Below are 21,782 nucleotides of genomic sequence, written 5' to 3'. Positions count from 1 at the left end.
CCAGCACCCTGACTCTCCCACTGTAGTTTATACCTCCAGCACGCTTACTCTCCCACTGTAGTTTATCCCTCCAGCACCCCGACTCTCCCACTGTAACATATCCCTCCAGCACCTCACCTGTACCATTTGAAGCCCATCCCTCCAGTACCCCGATTTTCCCACTAGCTCATCCCTCGAGCATCCTGACTCTCTCACTGTAACTCTTCTCTTCAGCACCCCGACTCTCCACTGTACCCCATGCCTCCAGCACCCCGACTCTCCCACTGTACCCCATGCCTCCAGCACCCCGACTCTCCCACTGTAGTTTATCCCTCCAGCACCCCGACTCTCCCACTGTAGTTTTTCCCTCCAGCACCCCGACTCTCCCACTGTAGTTTATCCCTCCAGCACTCCGACTTTCCCACTGTAGTTTATCCCTCCAGCACCCCGACTCTCCCACTGTAGTTTATCCCTCCAGCACCCCGACTCTCCCACTCTTGTTTATCCCTCCAGCACCCCGACTCTCCCACTGTAGCTTATCCCTCCAGCACCCCGACTCTCCCACTGTAGTTTATCCCTCCAGCACCCCGACTCTCCCACTGTAGTTTATCCCTCCAGCACCCTGACTCTCCCACTGTAGTTTATCCCTCCAGCACCCCGACTCTCCCACTGTAGTTTATCCCTCCAGCACCCCGACTCTCCCACTGTAGTTTATCCCTCCAGCACCCCGACTCTCCCACTGTAGTTTATCCCTCCAGCACCCCGACTCTCCCACTGTAGTTTATCCCTCCAGCACCCCGACTCTCCCACTGTAGTTTATCCCTCCAGCACCCCGACTCTCCCACTGTAGTTTATCCCTCCAGCACCCTGACTCTCCCACTGTAGTTTATCCCTCCAGCACCCCGACTCTCCCACTGTAGCTCATCCCTCCAGCACCCCGACTCTCCCACTGTGGCTCATTCCTCCAGCACCCCGACTCTCCCACTGTCGTTTATCCCTCCAGCACCCTGACTCTCCCACTGTAGTTTATCACTCCAGCACCCCGACTCTCCCACTGTAGTTTATCCCTCCAGCACCCCGACTCTCCCACTGTAGTTTATCCCTCCAGCACCCTGACTCTCCCACTGCAGTTTATCACTCCAGCACCCCGACTCTCCCACTGTAGTTTATCCCTCCAGCACCCCGACTCTCCCACTGTAGTTTATCCCTCCAGCACCCCGACTCTCCCACTGTAGTTTATCCCTCCAGCACCCTGACTCTCCCACTGTAGTTTATCACTCCAGCACCCCGACTCTCCCACTGTAGTTTATCCCTCCAGCACCCCGACTCTCCCACTGTAGCTCATCCCTCCAGCACCCTGACTCTCCCACTGTAGTTTATCCCTCCAGCACCCCGACTCTCCCACTGTAGTTTATCCCTCCAGCACCCCGACTCTCCCACTGTAGTTTATCCCTCCAGCACCCCGACTCTCCCACTGTAGCTCATTCCAGCAGCACCCCGACTCTCGCACTGTAGCTTATCCCTCCTGCACCCCGACTCTCCCACTGTAGTTAACCCTCCAGCACCCTGACTCTCCCACTGTAGTTTATCACTCCAGCACCCCGACTCTCCCACTGTAGTTTATCCCTCCAGCACCCCGACTCTCGCACTGTAGCTTATCCCTCCTGCACCCCGACTCTCCCACTGTAGTTTATCCCTCCAGCACCCTGACTCTCCCACTGTAGTTTATACCTCCAGCACGCTTACTCTCCCACTGTAGTTTATCCCTCCAGCACCCCGACTCTCCCACTGTAACATATCCCTCCAGCACCTCACCTGTACCATTTGAAGCCCATCCCTCCAGTACCCCGATTTTCCCACTAGCTCATCCCTCGAGCATCCTGACTCTCTCACTGTAACTCATCTCTTCAGCACCCCGACTCTCCACTGTACCCCATGCCTCCAGCACCCCGAATCTCCCACTGTACCCCATGCCTCCAGCACCCCGACTCTCCCACTGTAGTTTATCCCTCCAGCACCCCGACTCTCCCACTGTAGTTTTTCCCTCCAGCACCCCGACTCTCCCACTGTAGTTTATCCCTCCAGCACCCCGACTCTCCCACTCTTGTTTATCCCTCCAGCACCCCGACTCTCCCACTGTAGCTTATCCCTCCAGCACCCCGACTCTCCCACTGTAGTTTATCCCTCCAGCACCCCGACTCTCCCACTGTAGTTTATCCCTCCAGCACCCCGACTCTCCCACTGTAGTTTATCCCTCCAGCACCCCGACTCTCCCACTGTAGCTTATCCCTCCAGCACCCCGACTCTCCCACTGTGGCTCATTCCTCCAGCACCCCGACTCTCCCACTGTAGTTTATCCCTCCAGCACCCTGACTCTCCCACTGTAGTTTATCCCTCCAGCACCCCGACTCTCCCACTGTAGTTTATCCCTCCAGCACCCCGACTCTCCCACTGTAGTTTATCCCTCCAGCACCCCGACTCTCCCACTGTAGCTCATTCCAGCAGCACCCCGACTCTCCCACTGTAGCTTATCCCTCCTGCACCCCGACTCTCGCACTGTAGCTTATCCCTCCTGCACCCCGACTCTCCCACTGTAGTTAACCCTCCAGCACCCTGACTCTCCCACTGTAGTTTATCACTCCAGCACCCCGACTCTCCCACTGTAGTTTATCCCTCCAGCACCCCGACTCTCCCACTGTAGTTTATCCCTCCAGCACCCCGACTCTCGCACTGTAGCTTATCCCTCCTGCACCCCGACTCTCCCACTGTAGTTTATCCCTCCAGCACCCTGACTCTCCCACTGTAGTTTATACCTCCAGCACGCTTACTCTCCCACTGTAGTTTATCCCTCCAGCACCGCGACTCTCCCACTGTAACATATCCCTCCAGCACCTCACCTGTACCATTTGAAGCCCATCCCTCCAGTACCCCGATTTTCCCACTAGCTCATCCCTCGAGCATCCTGACTCTCTCACTGTAACTCATCTCTTCAGCACCCCGACTCTCCACTGTACCCCATGCCTCCAGCACCCCGACTCTCCCACTGTACCCCATGCCTCCAGCACCCCGACTCTCCCACTGTAGTTTATCCCTCCAGCACCCCGACTCTCCCACTGTAGTTTTTCCCTCCAGCACCCCGACTCTCCCACTGTAGTTTATCCCTCCAGCACTCCGACTCTCCCACTGTAGTTTATCCCTCCAGCACCCCGACTCTCCCACTCTTGTTTATCCCTCCAGCACCCCGACTCTCCCACTGTAGTTTATCCCTCCAGCACCCCGACTCTCCCACTGTAGTTTATCCCTCCTGCACCCCGACTCTCCCACTGTAGTTTATCCCTCCAGCACCCCGACTCTCCCACTGTAGCTTATCCCTCCAGCACCCCGACTCTCCCACTGTGGCTCATTCCTCCAGCACCCCGACTCTCCCACTGTAGTTTATCCCTCCAGCACCCTGACTCTCCCACTGTAGTTTATCACTCCAGCACCCCGACTCTCCCACTGTAGTTTATCCCTCCAGCACCCCGACTCTCCCACTGTAGCTCATCCCTCCAGCACCCTGACTCTCCCACTGTAGTGTATCCCTCCAGCACCCCGACTCTCCCACTGTAGCTCATCCCTCCAGCACCCCGACTCTCCCACTGTAGTTTATCCCTCCAGCACCCCGACTCTCCCACTGTAACATATCCCTCCAGCACCTCACCTGTACCATTTGAAGCCCATCCCTCCAGTACCCCGATTTTCCCACTAGCTCATCACTCGAGCATCCTGACTCTCTCACTGTAACTCATCTCTTCAGCACCCCGACTCTCCACTGTACCCCATGCCTCCAGCACCCCGACTCTCCCACTGTCGCTCATCCCTCCAGCACTCCGACTCTCCCACTGTAGTTTATCCCTCCAGCACTCCGACTCTCCCACTGTAGTTTATCCCTCCAGCACCCCGACTGTCCCACTGTAGTTTATCCCTCCAGCACCCCGACTGTCCCACTGTAGTTTATCACTCCAGCACCCCGACTCTCGCACTGTAGTTTATCCCTCCAGCACCCCGACTCTCCCACTGTAGTTTATCCCTCCAGCACTCCGACTCTCCCACTGTAGTTTATCCCTCCAGCACCCCGACTCTCCCACTGTAGTTTATCCCTCCAGCACCCCGACTCTCCCACTGTAGTTTATCCCTCCAGCACCCCGACTCTCCCACTGTAGTTTATCCCTCCAGCACTCCGACTCTCCCACTGTAGTTTATCCCTCCAGCACCCCGACTCTCCCACTGTAGTTTATCCCTCCAGCACCCCGACTCTCCCACTGTAGTTTATCCCTCCAGCACCCCGACTCTCCCACTGTAGTTTATCCCTCCAGCACCCCGACTCTCCCACTGTAGTTTATCCCTCCAGCACTCCGACTCTCCCACTGTAGTTTATCCCTCCAGCACTCCGACTGTCCCACTGTAGTTTATCCCTCCAGCACCCCGACTCTCCCACTGTAGTTTATCCCTCCAGCACCCCGACTCTCCCACTGTAGTTTATCCCTCCAGCACTCCGACTCTCCCACTGTAGTTTATCCCTCCAGCACTCCGACTCTCCCACTGTAGTTTATCCCTCCAGCACTCCGACTCTCCCACTGTAGTTTATCCCTCCAGCACCCCGACTCTCCCATTACATGCAACCACAGTTTGAAAACCCCTAATGGTATTTCCTCTAAGATCCTGCCTGTCTGATTACTCAGTGATAAATGTTTGGAATAAAGAAATTCTTTCATTTTTTTTTAAGGTCCTTAAACAGGACCTTAGCATTATTCTCTATTTGTTCTCTTCCAACCTGGTTTCCAACCAACTCACCAAATATCAAGTGATCTGGTCAAAGTCATTGATGATACCCTGCGTGACTATGACTGCAGTGCACTGGCCTCTATCTCTCCAATGCCTTCAACACTGTGAATTACTCTACCCTGTCCATTCTCTTATTGCTTATTTGTCCTATTGTACAATCAACATCACAATATCATTTGGTAATGAAAAAATAAATAATTATGATGTGCCACTGACATATTGTGAATGTGCTTCCATCCAGGCCCATTTCCGACGGGATGAGTTTCTGGGCAGAATCAATGAGATTGTTTATTTCCTTCCTTTCTGTCACTCTGAACTGATTCAGCTGGTCAACAAGGAGTTAATCTTTTGGGCCAAGAAGGTAAGGAAAGGGTCATCGACTTACGGTTTTAAATGTCTCTAATGTTTAATCGTGCTGTGCCCTGGATTCACAATCAATCATAAAGCACAGAAGGAGGCCATTCAACCCATTAAGTCTGCGCTAGCTCTTTTGAAGAGCAATCCAGTTAGTCCCATTCTTCAGCTCTTTCGCCACATCCCTGCAGCTTTTCTCCTTCCAGTGTTTATCTAATTCCCTATTGAAAGCTACTATTGAATTTATATCCACCACCTCCAGTGCACTCATTGCATAAAAAAGTTGTTCCTCATGTGCCTCTGCTTCTTGTGCCAGTCACCTTAAATCTGTGTCCTCTGGTTATTGACCCTTCAGCAACTGGAAACAGTTTCTCTAGTTACTCTATCTAAACTCTCCATGATTTTAAACACCTTTATTAAATTTCCTCTTAACCTCCTCTGTTCTAAAAAGAACAACCCAGCTTCTCCAGTCTCTGCACTTAACTGTATCCCTCATGCCTGGAACTATTTTAGTAAATCTCTTCTGTAGCCTTTCCAAAACCTTTGCATCCTTCCGAAAGTGTGGTGCCCACAATTGGACACAATACTCCAGCTGGGGCCAAACTTATCTTTTACATAGGTTTAACATAAATTCCTGACTTTTGTACTCTATGCCTCTATTTATAATGCTTTATTAACTAAGTTGTTGACCTGTCCTGCCACCTTCAAAGATTTGTACACAAACACCCCCATGTCTGTTTTTGCAACCCCTTTACAATTGTAAATTTAAAATTTCTCCAATTCCCTTTTGAAAGTTGAAGTTGGAGTTTTTTTGTGTGTCAGGTTCAGGCTGCCGAGAGCGTGCTGCACAAACCCAGAGCAGTACCTGAACAAGAGAAAGTAAATTCGACAAAATTAGTATCTATATTTCACGCCAGCATCAGTGGCCATTCTTTCACTGTGCCTTCACTAAGTTCTTATCTTCCTCCACCTGCCCTGTCAAGTGCAGTGAAATGTTTTCTTAATAGAATGATAGAGCCCAGGAGGCCATTCAGCCCATTGTGCCTGTGCCAGCTCTTTGAAAGAGCAATCCAATTAGTTCCACTCCCCTGCTCTTTCCCAAAAGCCTTGCAAATTGTCCCTTTTGAAGTCTTTATCCAGTTCCCTTTTGAAAGTTACTATTGAATCTGCTTCCACCGCCCTTTCAGACAGCGCGTTCCAGATCATCATAACTCGCTGCATAAACACACCTGTTTAGGAAGCAGAGATATGCTGGATGGCAGAAGGCTATCTAGTTCGCCTTCCACCCATCCTGGTAATAGCATGGTAGAACGATAAGGGAGTTGTTGACCACGAGCGGTGGAATGTTATGCTCTCCCCTGCGTCTGGTTTCGAAGCGGAAAGAGCATAAAATTGGGTGGGATGCTGGTGGGGAGGGAGACCCCGCCACCATCCCATCTCTGCTGAAATTTAGTCCAGGACTGTGAACAACCTTCTCGCCCTGCCGCCAATTGAGGCCCTTAACTGCATAATTAATCCCTAATTCAGGACCTCTTCCTGCCGCAGCCACAATTACCCGTGCGGTGGGTGGCCCTGTTGCTGCACAGGAAGCATGGCACGAAAAACCTTGCAAACTGCTTCCCGCCTGCGGTGGAGGGGGGAGATCCCTCGTTCAAAGGCACTTAGTACCTGAACGAGGGACCCAGCATCGGGAAGGGGGGGCCCGCTAAGGGCCAGCCCCCTGCCCTTGCTGCCCTATCCACTGTGACCCCCACCCCGAGAAACCCCTCCCACCCTGACCTACCTTAAGGCTGGTTCCAGCATCACTCCTTGGTGTCTGGTCACTCTAGCTACAGCAGCAGCCACCGGCGTCTGATTGGCCAGCAGCAGCCACCGGCGTCTGATTGGCCAGCAGCTCTGCAAGGGCGGGGCTTCCGGCAACAGGGTCCTAAGTCGTGCAGAAGGCCTGTCTGATTGGCACTAAATTCGGCAGGCCTTCCGTACAAGAGGCAATCTCGTCGTCGGTTTCCCCCGTGTCAAGATCCCCGTCGGCAGCACAAAGCTCCACCCGAGGTGAGGAAAACCCCCCGGTTCTGGAGAGCTTTGGGAACCATAGATCCAAAGTCACCTGTTCTTCCCAAGCTCACTACACTGACCACTTGTCATAAGGAATAGGAATGGGAGTAGGCCACCATCCCATTGAGCCTGCTTTGTCATTCATAAAGACCATAGCTGACTTCTACATCAACTCTACTTTCCTGCTCTAACCCCATGTCTCAAATTGCTCATATACCATATCCCAAAATGTTATTTTCTAAAAGAAATCTATATAATTTGCATTTGAATGAACGAACACTAGCTGCTTCCACCATCTCCATAGGGAGCCTGCTCCGTAGATTGACCACTCACTCACTGAAATATTGTCTGTGCAAAACTTGCAGCCTAGCGACAGGAGTGTTTTCTTTTATTCATTCTCAGGATGTGGGCAATGATGACTAGCCAACATTTATTACCCATCCTGAATTGCTCTCGAGAAGGTAGTTCTGAGCCACCTTCTTGAACCGATGCAGTCCGTGCGGTTAAGGTGCACCCACAGTGCTGTTAGGGAGGGAGTTCCAGGATTTTGACCCAGCGACAGTGAAGGAACGGCGATATATTTTCAAATCTGGGTGGATCGTGGCTTCAAGGGGAACTTGTAGGTGGTGGTGTTCCCATGCGTCTGCTGCCCTTTTTCTTATAGGTGGTGGAGGTTGCCGGTGTGTCGGAGGTGTGGCTACTGAGACAAAGTTTAAGCCGCATGCACTTGTACGAACCGGGGTCTTGGGGAGCAAGCAGGAGCAGGAACGCTGTCTGACTTTCTGCTCTCGAACTCAGGGTGTCACGGCAAGGTAGCTGTAGCTCCCCTGCTGTCCCGCCCAAGATCATCAACCTAAGGATAAAACAACAACATTTATATAGCACCTTTAACGTAGTAAAATATTCCAAGACACTTCACAGGACCGTGATCAGACATAATCGAACACTGAGCCACATAAGGAGATATTAGAACAAGTGACCAAAGTTAGGTTTTAAAGGAGGGGAGAGAGAGAAGTAGCGAGGTGGAGGTGTTTAGGGAGGGAGTTCCAGAGGTTAGGGCCTAGGTAGTTAAAAGGACGGGTGCCAATGGTAGAGCGATGAAAAACGGGAATGCAGAGGAGGCCAGAATTGGAAATAAAAACAGGAAATGCTGGAAATACTCAGCAGGTCTGGCAGCATCTGTGGAGAGAGAAGCAGAGTTAACGTTTCAGGTCAGTGACCCTTCTTCAGAACTGGCAAATATTAGAAATGTAAAAGATTATAAGCAAGTAAAGTTGGGGTGGGGCAAGAGATAACAAAGGAGAAGGTGTAGATAGGACAAGGTCACAGAATAGCTGACCAGAAGGTCATGGAGCAAAGATATATTAAAGGTGTGTTGAAAGACAAGCATTAGTACAGAAAGGGTGTTAACGGACTGAAAATTGAATAACCGCAAGTACAAACATGAAAAAAACAGTGGGTAAGCAAACTGAACAAACTAAGATGAAGTAAAATAAAATAAACACAAAATATATATAAAAAAAAGGAAAAAGAAAAAATAACTAAAAATAAAAGTAAAATGGGGGGCCCGTCATGCTCTGAAATTATTGAACTCAATGTTCAGTCCAGCAGGCTGTAGTGTGCCTAGTCGGTAAATGAGATGCTGTTTCTCGAGCTTGCGTTGATGTTCACTGGAACACTGCAGCAATCCCAGAACAGAGATGTGAGCATGAGAGCAGGGGGGAGTGTTGAAATGGCAAGCAACCGGAAGCTCGGGGTCCTGCTTGCAGACTGAGTGGAAGTGTTCCGCAAATCGGTCACCCAGTCTGCGTTTGGTTTCCCCAATGTAGAGCAGACCACATTGTGAGCAGCAAATACAGTATACTACATTGACAGAAGTACAAGTAAATTGCTGCTTCACCTGAAAGGAGTGTTTGGGGCCTGGGATAGTGAGGAGAGAGAAGGTAAATGGGCAGGTATTACACCTCCTGTGATTGTAGGGGAAGGTGCCGTGGGAATGGGATGAGGTGGTGGGGGTAATGGAGGAGTGGACCAGGGTGTCACAGAGGGAACGATCGGAGGAGTGCAAAGATCTCAGAGGAATGTAGGGCTGGAGAAGGTTACAGAGAGAGGGAAGAGTGAGGCTACGGAGGGATTTATAAACAAGAATGAGAATTTTAAAATTGAATGCAGGACTTTCTGGTGAGAACAGCTCAACACTACATGAGTTGTACCTTTACTCACTGGAGCTTGTTGCATATTCTCTTGCATTTTTTTTTAAGGAGGAATGAAGGGGATGTTGGATGGCTGCCTAGTAAATCCAGTAAACGTATGACACTGAAATGTCTTTCATTTCCCTCTAGGCCAAGCAACGACACGATATCACCCTGCAGTGGGACCGGGAGGTGATGGATGTACTGGCGGAAGGATACAATTTGCACTACGGGGCAAGATCCATCAAGCACGAGGTGAGGCTGGGGGGCCAGTGTGAGATTATGGAGCTGTGTCAACAATAAATCACAGCTTCTGTAAATAAAGCAGATTAAATATGAATATGCCATACATCACAGTGAATAATACAGCATGCTTCTCATCAGCCGCTTTCAGCCCAACCAGAGAGTGAAATGACAAGAAGCTAAATATGGCAGGGGTCTGCGAAAGTGTCAGTTCCTCTAAATACAGTAACTTGCGGGGGGGGGGGGGGGTGGGGGGGGGTGGGGGAGACAGGGGTCTGAAAGTCATAGATCATAGAATAGTACAGAACAGAGGGAGGCCATTCAGCCCAAAGAGTTTATACCAGCTCTGTCAAAGAGCAGTCTAGTTAATCCTCCTCCCCCACTCTTTCCCCAAACCCCTGCAATATTTTCTCCTTCAAATATTTATCTCATTCCCTTTTGAAGGCTACTATCAAATCTGTTTCCACCACCTTATCAGGCAGTGCATTCCAAATCCTAACCACTAGTTGCATAAAAAAGTTACCTCTGCTTCTTTTGTCAGGCTTCCTGATACTTTATGTGCAGTAATGGGTCAGCGAGTCTTAGTGTCTGCTCCTCTTTTTACAATACATCAGATTGCGGGGGGGATGTTGGCGGAGGTGGTGGTGGTAAGTGGAAGGGACTAAGGGGTTATGGGGGTCTTAGCATCAAATCCTATACCTACAGATAAAGAGGACTGAATCACAGACCTCAGGGAAGTTTCCCAGAGTCTCAACCTTGGAATCTGCGGCAGGGCAGAGCAGAGCAGATCAGGGGTGAGAGGGAACCCAACCAAAAAAGGAGATATTAGCAGGGATGACCAAAAACTTGGTCAAAAAGTTGAGTTTTCAATGAGGAGATGAAGGCAGAGGTTTAGGGAGGGAATTCCATAGCTTGGGGCCTAGTTAACTGAATGGCCCATAATGGGATAGAGCGAAGGAGGTTACATAAGAAGAGTTTGGGAAAGTAGTTGTAAGGCTGGAGGAGGTTAGAGAGATAGGGAGGGACAAGCCAGCGTAGGGATTTAAACATGAGGATGAGAATTTTAAATATAAGGCATTGGGGGAACCAGGAGCCGATGTAGGGCAGCAAGTACAGGACAGAACCTGAGCAGCAGAACTTTGGAGGAGCTGAAGTTCATGGAAAGTGGAAGATGGGAGGCCAACCAAGAGAGCATTGCAATAGTGGCATTTGGAAGGAACTAAATCAGGCATGCAGGTTTCAGCGATAGATGGGCTGAGGCAGGGGCTTAGGCGGGTGATGTAACAGAGGTGAAAGTAGGCAGACTTGGTGAAGGACAGGATATAAGGTGATAACCTCTGCTCAGGGTGAATGAGATGCTGAGGTTGGAAACAGTCTTGTTCAGTTCACAATGGTAACCAGGAAGGGAGATGGAATCGATGAAGGGGGCCAAAGACAGTGGGTAAGAGAGGTTGATCACTAAAGACTTGACCTAACGGCCTTTTTCTGTCACCCGAAATCTTTTTCCAAATTTTGCTTCCTCTCTCGCAGCTTTAACAACTTGTTGGATTTGGTTCCAAGTGCCATCCAATAACTGCCAATCTCTCTGAGGTCTTACACAAAGTATTTGCAGCACAGAAACAGACTATTCAACCCAGTAGGTCCATACCAATGTTTATTCTCCACATGAGCCTCATCCCATCCCTCTTCATCTCACCCTATCAGCATATTCTATTCCTTTCTCCCCCATATGTTCATCCAGCTTTCCCTTAAATGTATCTATACTATTCACCTCAACCACTCCCTCTGGGAGTGAGTTCCACATTCTCGCCACACTCTGGATAAAGAAGTTTCCCCTGAATTCCCTATTGGATTTATTAGTGGCTATCTTATATTTATGACGCCTAGTTATGGTCTCACCTGCAGCGGAAATATCTTCTCTATGTCTATCCTATCAAATGCTTTCAGAATCTTAAAGACCTCTATCAGGTCACCCCTCAGCCTTCCCTTTTCTAGAGAAAAGAGCCCCAGCCGATTCCATCTTTCCTGATAGGTATAATCTCTTAGTTCTGGTATCGTCCTTGTAAATCTTTTTTGCACCCTCTCCAGTGCCTCTATGTGCTTTTTTTATAATATGAAGACCAGAACTGTTCACAGTCTTCCAAGTGTGGTACAATCAAGGTTCGATACAAGTTTAAAAGAGTCAGAACCAGCTGGCAATACATTCCAAAGGGTCACTAGTCTGTGGGAAAAGAAAAGAAAAACTACCCAACATCCAGTCTATCCCTACTCCTGCGTAGTTTCAACTCATGTCCCGTCTAATGCCTTAACCCTCCCAGCCGCAGAAGAACTTACTAGTAGCATCTTTAATTCTGACCATAAGTAATGGAGTTCCGCTCACCCCCACCATGTTATTTTCCCAGGTAGAACGACGTGTCGTAAACCAGCTGGCAGCTGCATACGAGCAAGAGCTTCTGCCTCATGGGTGCACACTCCGCATCGCTGTGGAAGGTTCGGGCATGGGAGTGATGAGGGAGAAAGACGCAGAGCATGGCGAGCCCGACACCAAGGGGGCGAAGATCAGGCTTGAAATTGTGGAGAAGGACAGCAAGTCCCGCAAGCTGGACATCAGGGTCCCGGTCAAAGCAGACAAGGTGGTTCACCGGTTGTAGTGCTCGCCAGATGGGAGCCGAAGCTTCAACCAAGACTGACCCACACCAAACGGAAATGGAGAAATTCACAAGTTCCCGTCCCTCCATCCCTTCTGCTCAGTCAGCAAAACATTCCTGTTATCTCCACTCCCCTCCGTAGCCTCTGACTCTCGCTGGGGATACGAGATCCACAGATTTTTTTTGGACGCACCTCCCTGCATCTGCCCTTCACCACCCCCCTCCCCCCCCATTCCCAAAACAGGCGCACTTTCCAGAGGAACAAGCCTGAGGGGTCAAATAGCTTTCTCCTGCAACAGTTGAGAGGGGCTGAATGGCCTCCTCCTGTTCCAGGAGTCATCAGAGAGCACTCGGGAATCGTTTGTACTCTGGCTGGTTTTATTTTTCTTTTGTTTTTTGAACGACCCAGGGCTATTGCAACTCATTGTAATTCAACAGACACAGGAGTCGGATTGTTAAAGCTGTACGGCGTGAGTTACACACAGGCATTACAAAGCGAGTCACTGAGAGAGATATAGATAACGAAATCGTGTTGTCTGTTCACAGCAGGACAGTGGGAAGAGAATTCCTAATTTTTTTTTGGTTTGCCCGAATTACAGTTTGAAGTGCAGACACTCCAGTGGTTGTGGACCTCTGTTATTTTACCCATCAATCAGACCACAGCACAACCAAACGAAATGCTTCACTCTCAGACACCCTTTGTTGTGGAGTTCGGTATCATCACTGGCTTTATTGAGTTTAATCCAGGGGGATATCCAACCTGATAAACCCCTCCTCCCCATGAACCCTGAAAACCTACCACTGGAAGCCTGACTCCTTGATCCGCCTTTTATTTCTTCCTCACTGCCTTATCCTTCTTCAAGTTTTGTAGGGCTTGGATAATTTGTAACGGGCCTTTTGTATGTCCTGTCCACAAAAAGCAAGACAACCAATTTGGCCACTTACTGTCGTATCAGTCTACTCTCAGTCGACAGCAAAGTGATGAAAGGGGTCATCGACAGTGCTATCAAACTGCACTTAGTCGGCAATAACCTGCTCAGTTTGGGTTCTGCCAGGGCCACTCAGCTCCTGACCTCACTACAGCCTTGGTCCAAATATGGACAAAAGAACTGAACTCCAGAGTTGAGGTGAGAGTGACTGCCCTTGGCATCAAGGCAGCATTTGGCCGAGTGTGGCATCAGGGAGCCCTAGCAAAATTGAAATCAGTGGAAATCGGGTAAAAGAAACTCTCCGCTGGTTGAAGTCATACCTAGGACAAAGGAAGATGATTGTGGTTGTTGGACACCAATCATCCCAGCCCCAGGACATCACTGCAGGAGTTCCTCTGTGTAGTGTCCTCGGCCCATCCATCTTCAGCTGCTTCATCAATGATCTTTACTCCATAATAATGTCAGAAATGGGGATGGTTGCATTCGCACCTCCTCAGATGCTGAAGCAGCCTGTGCCCACATGCAGCAGGCCCTGGACAACATTCAGGCTTGGGAATAAGTGGCAAATAACACTCGCAACACACAAATGACCATCTCCAACAAGAGAGAGTCAAACCACCTCCCCATGACATTCAATGGCATTACCATCCTATCCTGTGCTTGCTGCCCTTCATTGGCTCCTGGTTCCCCCCAATCCTCAAGTTTAAATCCCTACGCTGGCTTGCCCAGAGGAGAATTTATAATGGGAAATAGAGAAATGGCAGAGAAGCTAAATAATAACTTTGTGTCTGTCTTCACGGTGGAAGATACAGGAAGTCTCCCTGAAATAATTGAGATCCAAGGGTCAAGTTAGAATGAGTAACTGAAAAAAATTAGGATTAGTAAAAAAAGTAGGATTGGAGAAAGTAATGGGACTGAAAGTTGGCCCGGGACCCAATGATCTTCACCCTAGAGTGTTGAAAGAGATGGTTACAGAGATGGTGATCATCTTTCAAAATTCTCTAAATTCTGCAGATTGGAAGGTTGCAAATGTAACCCCACTGTTTAAGAAAGGAGGGAGAGAGAAAACGGGGAACTTACAGACCTGTTAGCCTGACATCAGTAGCAGGGAAAATACTAGAATCTATTATAAAGGATGTGATTACTGGACACTTGGAAAATAATGGTCAGATTGGGCAGTGTCAACGTAGATTTATGAAGGGAAATCATGTTTGACAAACTTTAGATTTTTCTGAGGATGTTACTAGTAAAATGGATAAGGGGGAACCCCTGGATGTGATGTATTTGGACTTTCAGGAGGCTTTTGATGAAGTCCCACATAGGAGCTTACTAAGAAAGATTAAAGCGCCCCATGGGATTGGGGTGATATACCAGCATGGATTGAGGATTGGGTAACAGGCAGAAAGCAGAGAGTAGGAATAAATGGGTCATTCTCAGGTTGGCAGGCTGTGATTAATGGGGTACCAAAAGGATCAGTGCTTGGGCCCCAGCTGTTCACAATCTATATCAATGATTTGGATGTGGGGACCAATTGTAATATTTCTAAGTTTGCGGATGGACAAAACTTGGGTATGTGAGTTGTGAGGAGGATGCAAAGAGGCTTCAAGGGGATTTGGACAGACTGAGTGAGTGGGCAAGAACATGGCAGATGGAATATAATGTGGAAAAGTGTGAGGTGATCCACTTTGGTAGGAGGAACGGAGGTGCAGAGTATTTCTTAAATGGTGAGAGATTGGAAAGTGTTGATGTCCAAAGGGACCTAGGTGTCCTTGTTCATAAGTCACTGAAAGCTAGCATGCAGGTGCAGCAAGCAATCAGGAAGGCAAACGGTATGTTAGCCTTTATCACAAGAGGATTTGAGTACAGGAGTAAAGAAGTCTTGCTTCAATTGTATAGAGCTTTGGTGAGGCCGCACCTGGAATTATGTGCAGTTCAGGTCCCCTTGCCTGAGGAAGGATATACTTGTCATAGAGGGAGTATAGCGGAGGCTCACCAGATTGATTCCTGGGATGGTGGGATTGTCCTATGAGGAGAGATTGGGAAGACTGGGTCTGAATTCTCTGGAGTTTATAAGAATGAGAGGCGATCTCATAGAAATTAACAAAATTCTTAAAGGGATAGACAGGGTAGATGCAGAAAGGACGTTTCCCCTGGCTGTGAGGTCCAGAACCAGGGGACACAATCTCAGAATAAAGGGCAAGCCATTTAGGACTGAGATGAGGAGGAACTTTTTCACTCAGAGGGTGGTGAATCTTTGGAATTCTCTGCCCCAGAGGGTGGCGGAAGCTCAGTCACTGAATAAGTTCAAGACAGAGATCGATAGATTTCTAGTTGCTAATGACATCAAGGGATATGGGGATAGTGCAGGAATATGGCATTGAGGTAAATGATCAGCCATGATCTAGAATGGTGGAGCAGGCTCGAAGGGCTGAATGGCCTACTCCTGCTCCTATGTTCATATGAATTCCCCACTATCAATATCCTGGGGGTTACCATCAACCAGAAACTTAACTGCACCAGCCACGTAAATACCGTGGCTACAAGAGCAGTTCAGAGGCTGGGTATTCTGCGGCGAGTAACTCACTTCCTGACTCTCCAAAACCTTTCCACCATCTACAAACCACAAGTCAGGGATTTGATGGAATACTCCCCAGTTGCTAAATGAGTGCAATTCCATGGCAGCATCCAGGACAAAGCAGCCCACTTGTTTGGTACTCTGTCCACCATCTTAAACATCCACTGCCTTCACCACTGGCACACCTTGCTGTAAGATGCACTGCAGCAACTCCCAAACCCACGACCTCTACCTCCTAGAAGGACAAGGTTAGCAAGTGCATGGGAACACCATAACCTGCAAGTTCCCCTCCAGGTCACACACCATCCTGACTTGGAACTATATCGCCGTTCCTTCACTGTCGCTAGGTAAAAATCCTGGGGATCTCCCTCCCTAAAAGCACTGTAAGAGTACCCACATCACACAGATTGCAACGTTCAAGAAGGAAGCTCACCACCACCTTCTCAAGGGCAATTAGGGATGGACAATAAATGCTGGCCTAGCCAGCGATGCCCACATCTTATAAACAAGAAAAAATCCAGAATGTAGAATGACACTCCCAGTGTGACTGAGGGAGTGCTGCACTGTTGAAGGTGTTGTCTTTTGGATGACACTTCAAAGTGAAGTCCTCTCAGGAGGGATCTCATGGCACTATTTTGAAGAAGTGCAGGGAAATTGTCACCAGTGGCCTACCCAATATCTATTCCTCAACCTACATCACTAAAAAGACAGATTATTGAGGAGACGGTGGTGTAGTGGTAATGTCACTGGACTAGTAATCCAGAGACCTGGGCTAATGCCCTGGGGATACAGGTTCAAATCCAATCACAGCAGCTGGTGGAATTTAAATTCAATTAATTAATAAATTCAATTAATTAAAAAATCTGAGTTGAAAGCTAGTCACAGTAATGGTGCCATTAAACTATTGACTGTTGTAAAAACTCATCTGGTTCACTAATGTCCTTTAGGGAAGGAAATCTGCTGTACTTACCTTGTCTGGCCCACGTGTGACTCCAGACCCACAGCAATGTGCTTGACTCTTAACTGCCCTCTGAAGCAGCCCAGCAGACCACTCAATTGTCAAGGGCAATTAGGGATGGGCAACAAATGTTGGCCTTGCCAGTGATGCCCACATCCCATGAAAGAATAAAAAAAGTTACTGTTTGTGGGAGCTTGCTGTGTGCAAATTGGCTGCCATGTTTCCTACATTACAACAGTGACTACACTTCAAAAATACTTCATTGGCTGTGGAGCACTTTGGGATGTCCTGGAAGTCTTTTATTTCTCTGTGTGAAATTGACTATTCAGCTAAAGGGGCATCAGCACTGAGCCCAATAATATCTTCACAATTAAGTCCATTCATACACTTTCCAGTTAGAGAACTGGATTGGGAGCAGGTATCCTGGTCAATTATTACTTCTACCATAGGAACATAGGAGCAGGAGTAGGCCGTTCGGCCTTTCAAGCCTGCTCTGCCATTTGATAAGATCATGGTTGATCTGGTTGTGGTCTCAACTCCACTTTCCTGTCTGCTTTCCCCCACCCCCCACCCCATAACCCTTGACTCCAGCAGGGGTGAGACCAAATGAAGCCTCTCCTGTGGGAACCCGGAACCTGCCAGGACATACAGAGCAGCTAGAACAATGGCTTGCATTTAGATCATGTCTTTAAGGTAGGAAAAATTCTAAAATGCTTCGTAGAGTCATGAAACTAAAATATAGCCAATGGAGGAGCTATTAGGAGTGATTGAAATCTTAGTCATAGAGTTAAACTTAAAGGACGTGAGGTAGGTGGAGAGATTTAGGGAGGGAATTTTTTGTTTATTCATTCGGGGGATGTGGCGTCGCTGGCTAGGACAGCATTTATTGCCCATCCCTAATTGCCCTTGAGAAGGTGGTGGTGAGCTGCCTTCTTGAACCACTGCAGTCCAATTCCAGAGCTTGGGGTCAGGAAGCTGATGACAACACCGCCAAGGGTGGAGCAATTAAAATCAGTGATGTGCAAGAGGCTAGAAATGGAGGAGCACAGAGACCTCAGAGGGTTGTAGGCTTGGAGGAGATTACAGAGATGAGGAGGGGTGAGGTCGTGGAGGGATTTGAAAATGAAGATGAGAATTTTAAAATCATGGCTCCCAGTCCAGCAATGCCAATGTAGGTCAGCGGGCACTGTAGCGAGTGAACAGGACTTGGTGCGAGTTTGGAAATGGGCAGCAGTATTTTCGATGGACTCAAGTTTACAAAAAGTGGAAGATTAGGAAGCCAGCCCAAAGAGCATTTGAGTGGTCAAGTCTGGAGGAGATCACGTGATTCCCCAGCTACGTTCCCTGTATTGGGACAGGCGGCCCATAGATATTAATGATGGCTCTTTCCATCCCTGTGGAGCTGCTTTGTCATGGAGAAAGAGGGACATTGACAGAGCTCTCCCAAGTCGTCAGTTTATTCTGCCCCTCCTTTCCAAACTGCTGTGAGTTTCTCAAACACTGACTGGGGCTGGTGACTGCAATTTAAAGAAAGAAATGCCAGAGTATGTCACTGAAACCCATTCCCAGGTCATCCTAAAGCATTTTACAGTCAATTGTAATGTAGGAAACACAGCACCAATTTGCACACAACAAGGTTCCACAGTTCAGCAATGAAATGGGCTTATATTCCCTAGAGTTTAAAAGAATGAGAGGTGATCTCATTGAAATATATAAAATTCTTGACAGTGAAGATGATGGGAGGTTGTTTCCCCTGGCTGTGGAATCTAGAACTAAGATTCACTCTCAGAATAAGTAGTCGTCGGCTATATAAGAATGAGATGAGAAATTCTGTCACTCAAAAGGTTGTGAACTTTAGGAATTTTCTACCCCAGAGAGCTGTAAATGCTCATTTGTTGAGAATATTCAAGTCAGAGATTGACAGATTTCTGGATATGAAGGGATTTGGGGATGGTGCAAGAATGTGAGGTAGAAGATCAGCCATGATCGTATTGACTGGTGGAACAGACTGGACGAGCTGTCTGGCCTACTCCTGCTCCTATTTCTTATAATGACCAGGTCATTTTTTTTTTTTAGTGATGATTGAAAGATGAATATTGGCCAGGACACTGGGGAGCTCTTCTTCAAAATAGTCCCATGGGATCTTTTACATCCACCTGAAAGGGCAGTTGGGGCCTTGGATTAAAGTTTTATTGGAAAGACGGCATTACTGTGCTCCTTCAGTGGAGAGACAGGTGGCAGGGAGTAGGGATAAATGGGGCATTTTCAAGTTGGTAATTGGTGGAGTGCTGCAAGGATCAGTGCTGGGGCCTCAGCTATTTACAACCTATATTCATGACTTAGAGGAAAAGCCCAAGAGTAATGTATCCATGTTTGCTGACAATACAAAGCCAGGTGGGAATGTAAGCTGTGAGGAGGACAGAGAGGGTGCAAAGAGATATATACGGGTTAAGCGAGGAGGAAACGAGGTGGCAGATGGAGTATAGTGTGAGGTTATTCACTTTGGTAGTAAGAATAGAAAAGCAGAATGTTTTTTTAAAAGGTGTGGAACTTCTAAATGTTGTTCATACAAGAAACACAGAAAGTTAACATGTAGGTAGAGCAAGCAATTAGGAAGGAAAATGGAATGTTGGCCTTTATTGCAAAGGAATTGGAGTACAGGAATAAGGCTATCTTACTACAATCGTATAGGGCGTTGGTGAGACCACACCTGGAATACTGTGCGCAGTTTTAGTCTCAATGTTTAAGGAAGGATATACTTGTATAGGAGGCAGTACAGTGAAGGTTGACTAGATTGGTCCCTGGGATGAGAGGGTTCTCCTATGATGAGATGAGTAAATTGGGCTTACATTCACTCTGGTGTTTAGAGGTATGCATTTCCTGATGTGGTATGAAACTCTCAATTCAATTCCCAGTCAGCTTTTGGTTCAATAATAACTTTCAAAAGGGCATTGGATAAATACTTGGAAAGGGAAAAAAATGCATGGCTATGGGGAAAGTAGGACAATTTGGATAGTTCTTTCAAAGAGCCAGCACAGGCATGATGGGCTGAATGGACTCCTTCTGTGCTGTATGATTCTAGATATAAAAATCTCGACAGTCACTCATTGAAGGAGTCAATGGAACTGAGAGGTTGTTTCCCTTGTCTGGGGAATCTAGAACACAAGAGCACAGTCTCAGAATAAGGTGGTCGATCATTTAGGACTGAGATGAGGAGAAACTTGTTCACTCAGAGGTTTATGAATCTTTGGAGTTATCTACCCCAGAGGGTTGTGATTGCTGCATCATAGAGTATATGTAAGACTGAGATCCGTGGATCTTTGGTCTCTCGGGAAATCAAGGGATATGAGGAGCAGGTGGGAAAGTGAGTGGAGACTGAAAGTCAGCCATAATTGTATTGAATGGTGGAGCAGGCTCGAGGGGCAGAATGGTCTACTCCTGCTCCTATTTATTACGTTCTTACGTGTAAGTAAAAACCTTCTGTTCCGAAAATAATTCTGCCTAAACTCTTCAACTTGACCGCCTTCAAGACTCTCTTTGACCAAGCTACTGGTCACCTGTTTGAATGTCTCCTCATCTGTTTGATAACCCTTTGTGAAGCACCTTGGGGGAATATTTTACTATGTTAAAGGCACAATATAAATGTAAGTTGTAGTTATGAAAGAGACTGTCAGTAATGACAATACGATGAAGGGCTGCAACTGGGCTAATTGAAAATAAAAAGGCTGGAATGTGAACACATGTGTCTGTGTGTGTTTCACCATCTCTCGGATTCTCTCCAGCTCTCCCAGTAATCAGTAGCTCAGGGAGCCCTGTTCAGACCCCAGCCCCTGTGATCTGAGCAGTGTAAATAACATTAGCATGCTAATTCCTCTATTCGCTCCCCTTCTTTGCAATTTGCCAAGGGGAATTAAGTAAATTAGCAGGGAAATGCACAAGGATATGTGGTAAACCAAGAGTGACAGGCTAGGGTTAGAGGGCAGATCATTAGTCTAAAATATACAGCTCCACAAAGTCCACAAATAATAAAAGGAAATAAGTGTGAGGCGAAAAATGACAAGGAAATTCAATTACAATAGCAGTCACATGTGTCTCCTCTATAATTTCATTAACTCCTTCGCTGAGTGACTGTCTTTTCTTCAGTGCTTGGAGCAGTGAGGGGATTTTTGTATCTAGAATCATACAGCATAGAAGGAGGCCATTCAGCCCATCGTACCTGTGCTGGCTCTTCGAAAGCTATCCAATTTGTCCTACTCATTGTGCTCTTTCCCCATAGCCTTGCATTTCTTTTCCTTTTCAAGTATTTATTCAATGCCCTTTTGAAAGTTATTATTGAACCAAAAGCTTTTTTTTAAAAATGTTTTCCTCAATTTTCTGTGCTTCTGGGGTACTAACAGACTGATAACCCCTCTAAATTAACCATTCCTCAAATGCAAGCCTAGAGCATCAACTGCATCACAGCCAACATGAGACTATCCTCACCAATCTACTGTCATGAAGAGATCACGAGATAGTGATCAGGAATAGGAGCCCTGGCTGATGTGTCCTCTGACTCAACGGGTCAATCATAGTGTAGACATGGTCATCTTCATTCAGAGCAGTTAACTCAGCACCAGTTTCAGTATTACACCAGCTGAGATCAGTTCACTAAGTACTGCCTGGGAATTGAATTGGGAGTTTCATACCAGACCAGGAAATGTATGGCAAAACAGCTTAGACACTACAGTCACTGATATTATAGTTATTGAGATTACATAAGAAAACAAGAAATAGGAGCAGGAGTAGACTATATAGTCAAGAGAACAGTCACCATTTACACTAATATGAGACTACACAAAGATTAAATAAGACTGAGATTACAGTTAGAGATTATACATCATCTGCGATTGCACAGTCACTGATTACACTCCGATTATACAGTAGTTGAAATTACATTTCACTTAAATTAGACATGAAAGATTATACAGTAACTCAGATGACAAATACAAATATAAGATCAGTTATTACACAGTCACTGAGATTACA

At 47.5% G+C, this 21,782-nt stretch overlaps 1 protein-coding gene across 1 annotated transcript in view; it reads left to right on the top strand.

Annotated features, from left to right (window-relative positions):
- clpb (ClpB family mitochondrial disaggregase) overlaps positions 1-20,521 on the top strand; it is a 145,243-nt gene extending 124,722 nt beyond the window's left edge. Inside the window, exons 14-16 of the mRNA XM_068033039.1 lie at positions 5,045-5,164; positions 9,555-9,659; positions 12,050-20,521. Coding sequence (XP_067889140.1) covers positions 5,045-5,164; positions 9,555-9,659; positions 12,050-12,298 — 474 coding nt within the window. The 3' untranslated portion in view covers positions 12,299-20,521. The remainder of the gene's footprint in view (positions 1-5,044; positions 5,165-9,554; positions 9,660-12,049) is intronic.
- Positions 20,522-21,782: the final 1,261 nt, after the last annotated feature.

Source organism: Heterodontus francisci, chromosome 6, assembly GCF_036365525.1.
Source record: "Heterodontus francisci isolate sHetFra1 chromosome 6, sHetFra1.hap1, whole genome shotgun sequence".
NCBI lineage: Eukaryota > Metazoa > Chordata > Chondrichthyes > Heterodontiformes > Heterodontidae > Heterodontus > Heterodontus francisci.
Note: the sequence above shows the minus strand (reverse complement) of the source record. Positions and strands in the feature narration are given on the sequence as shown.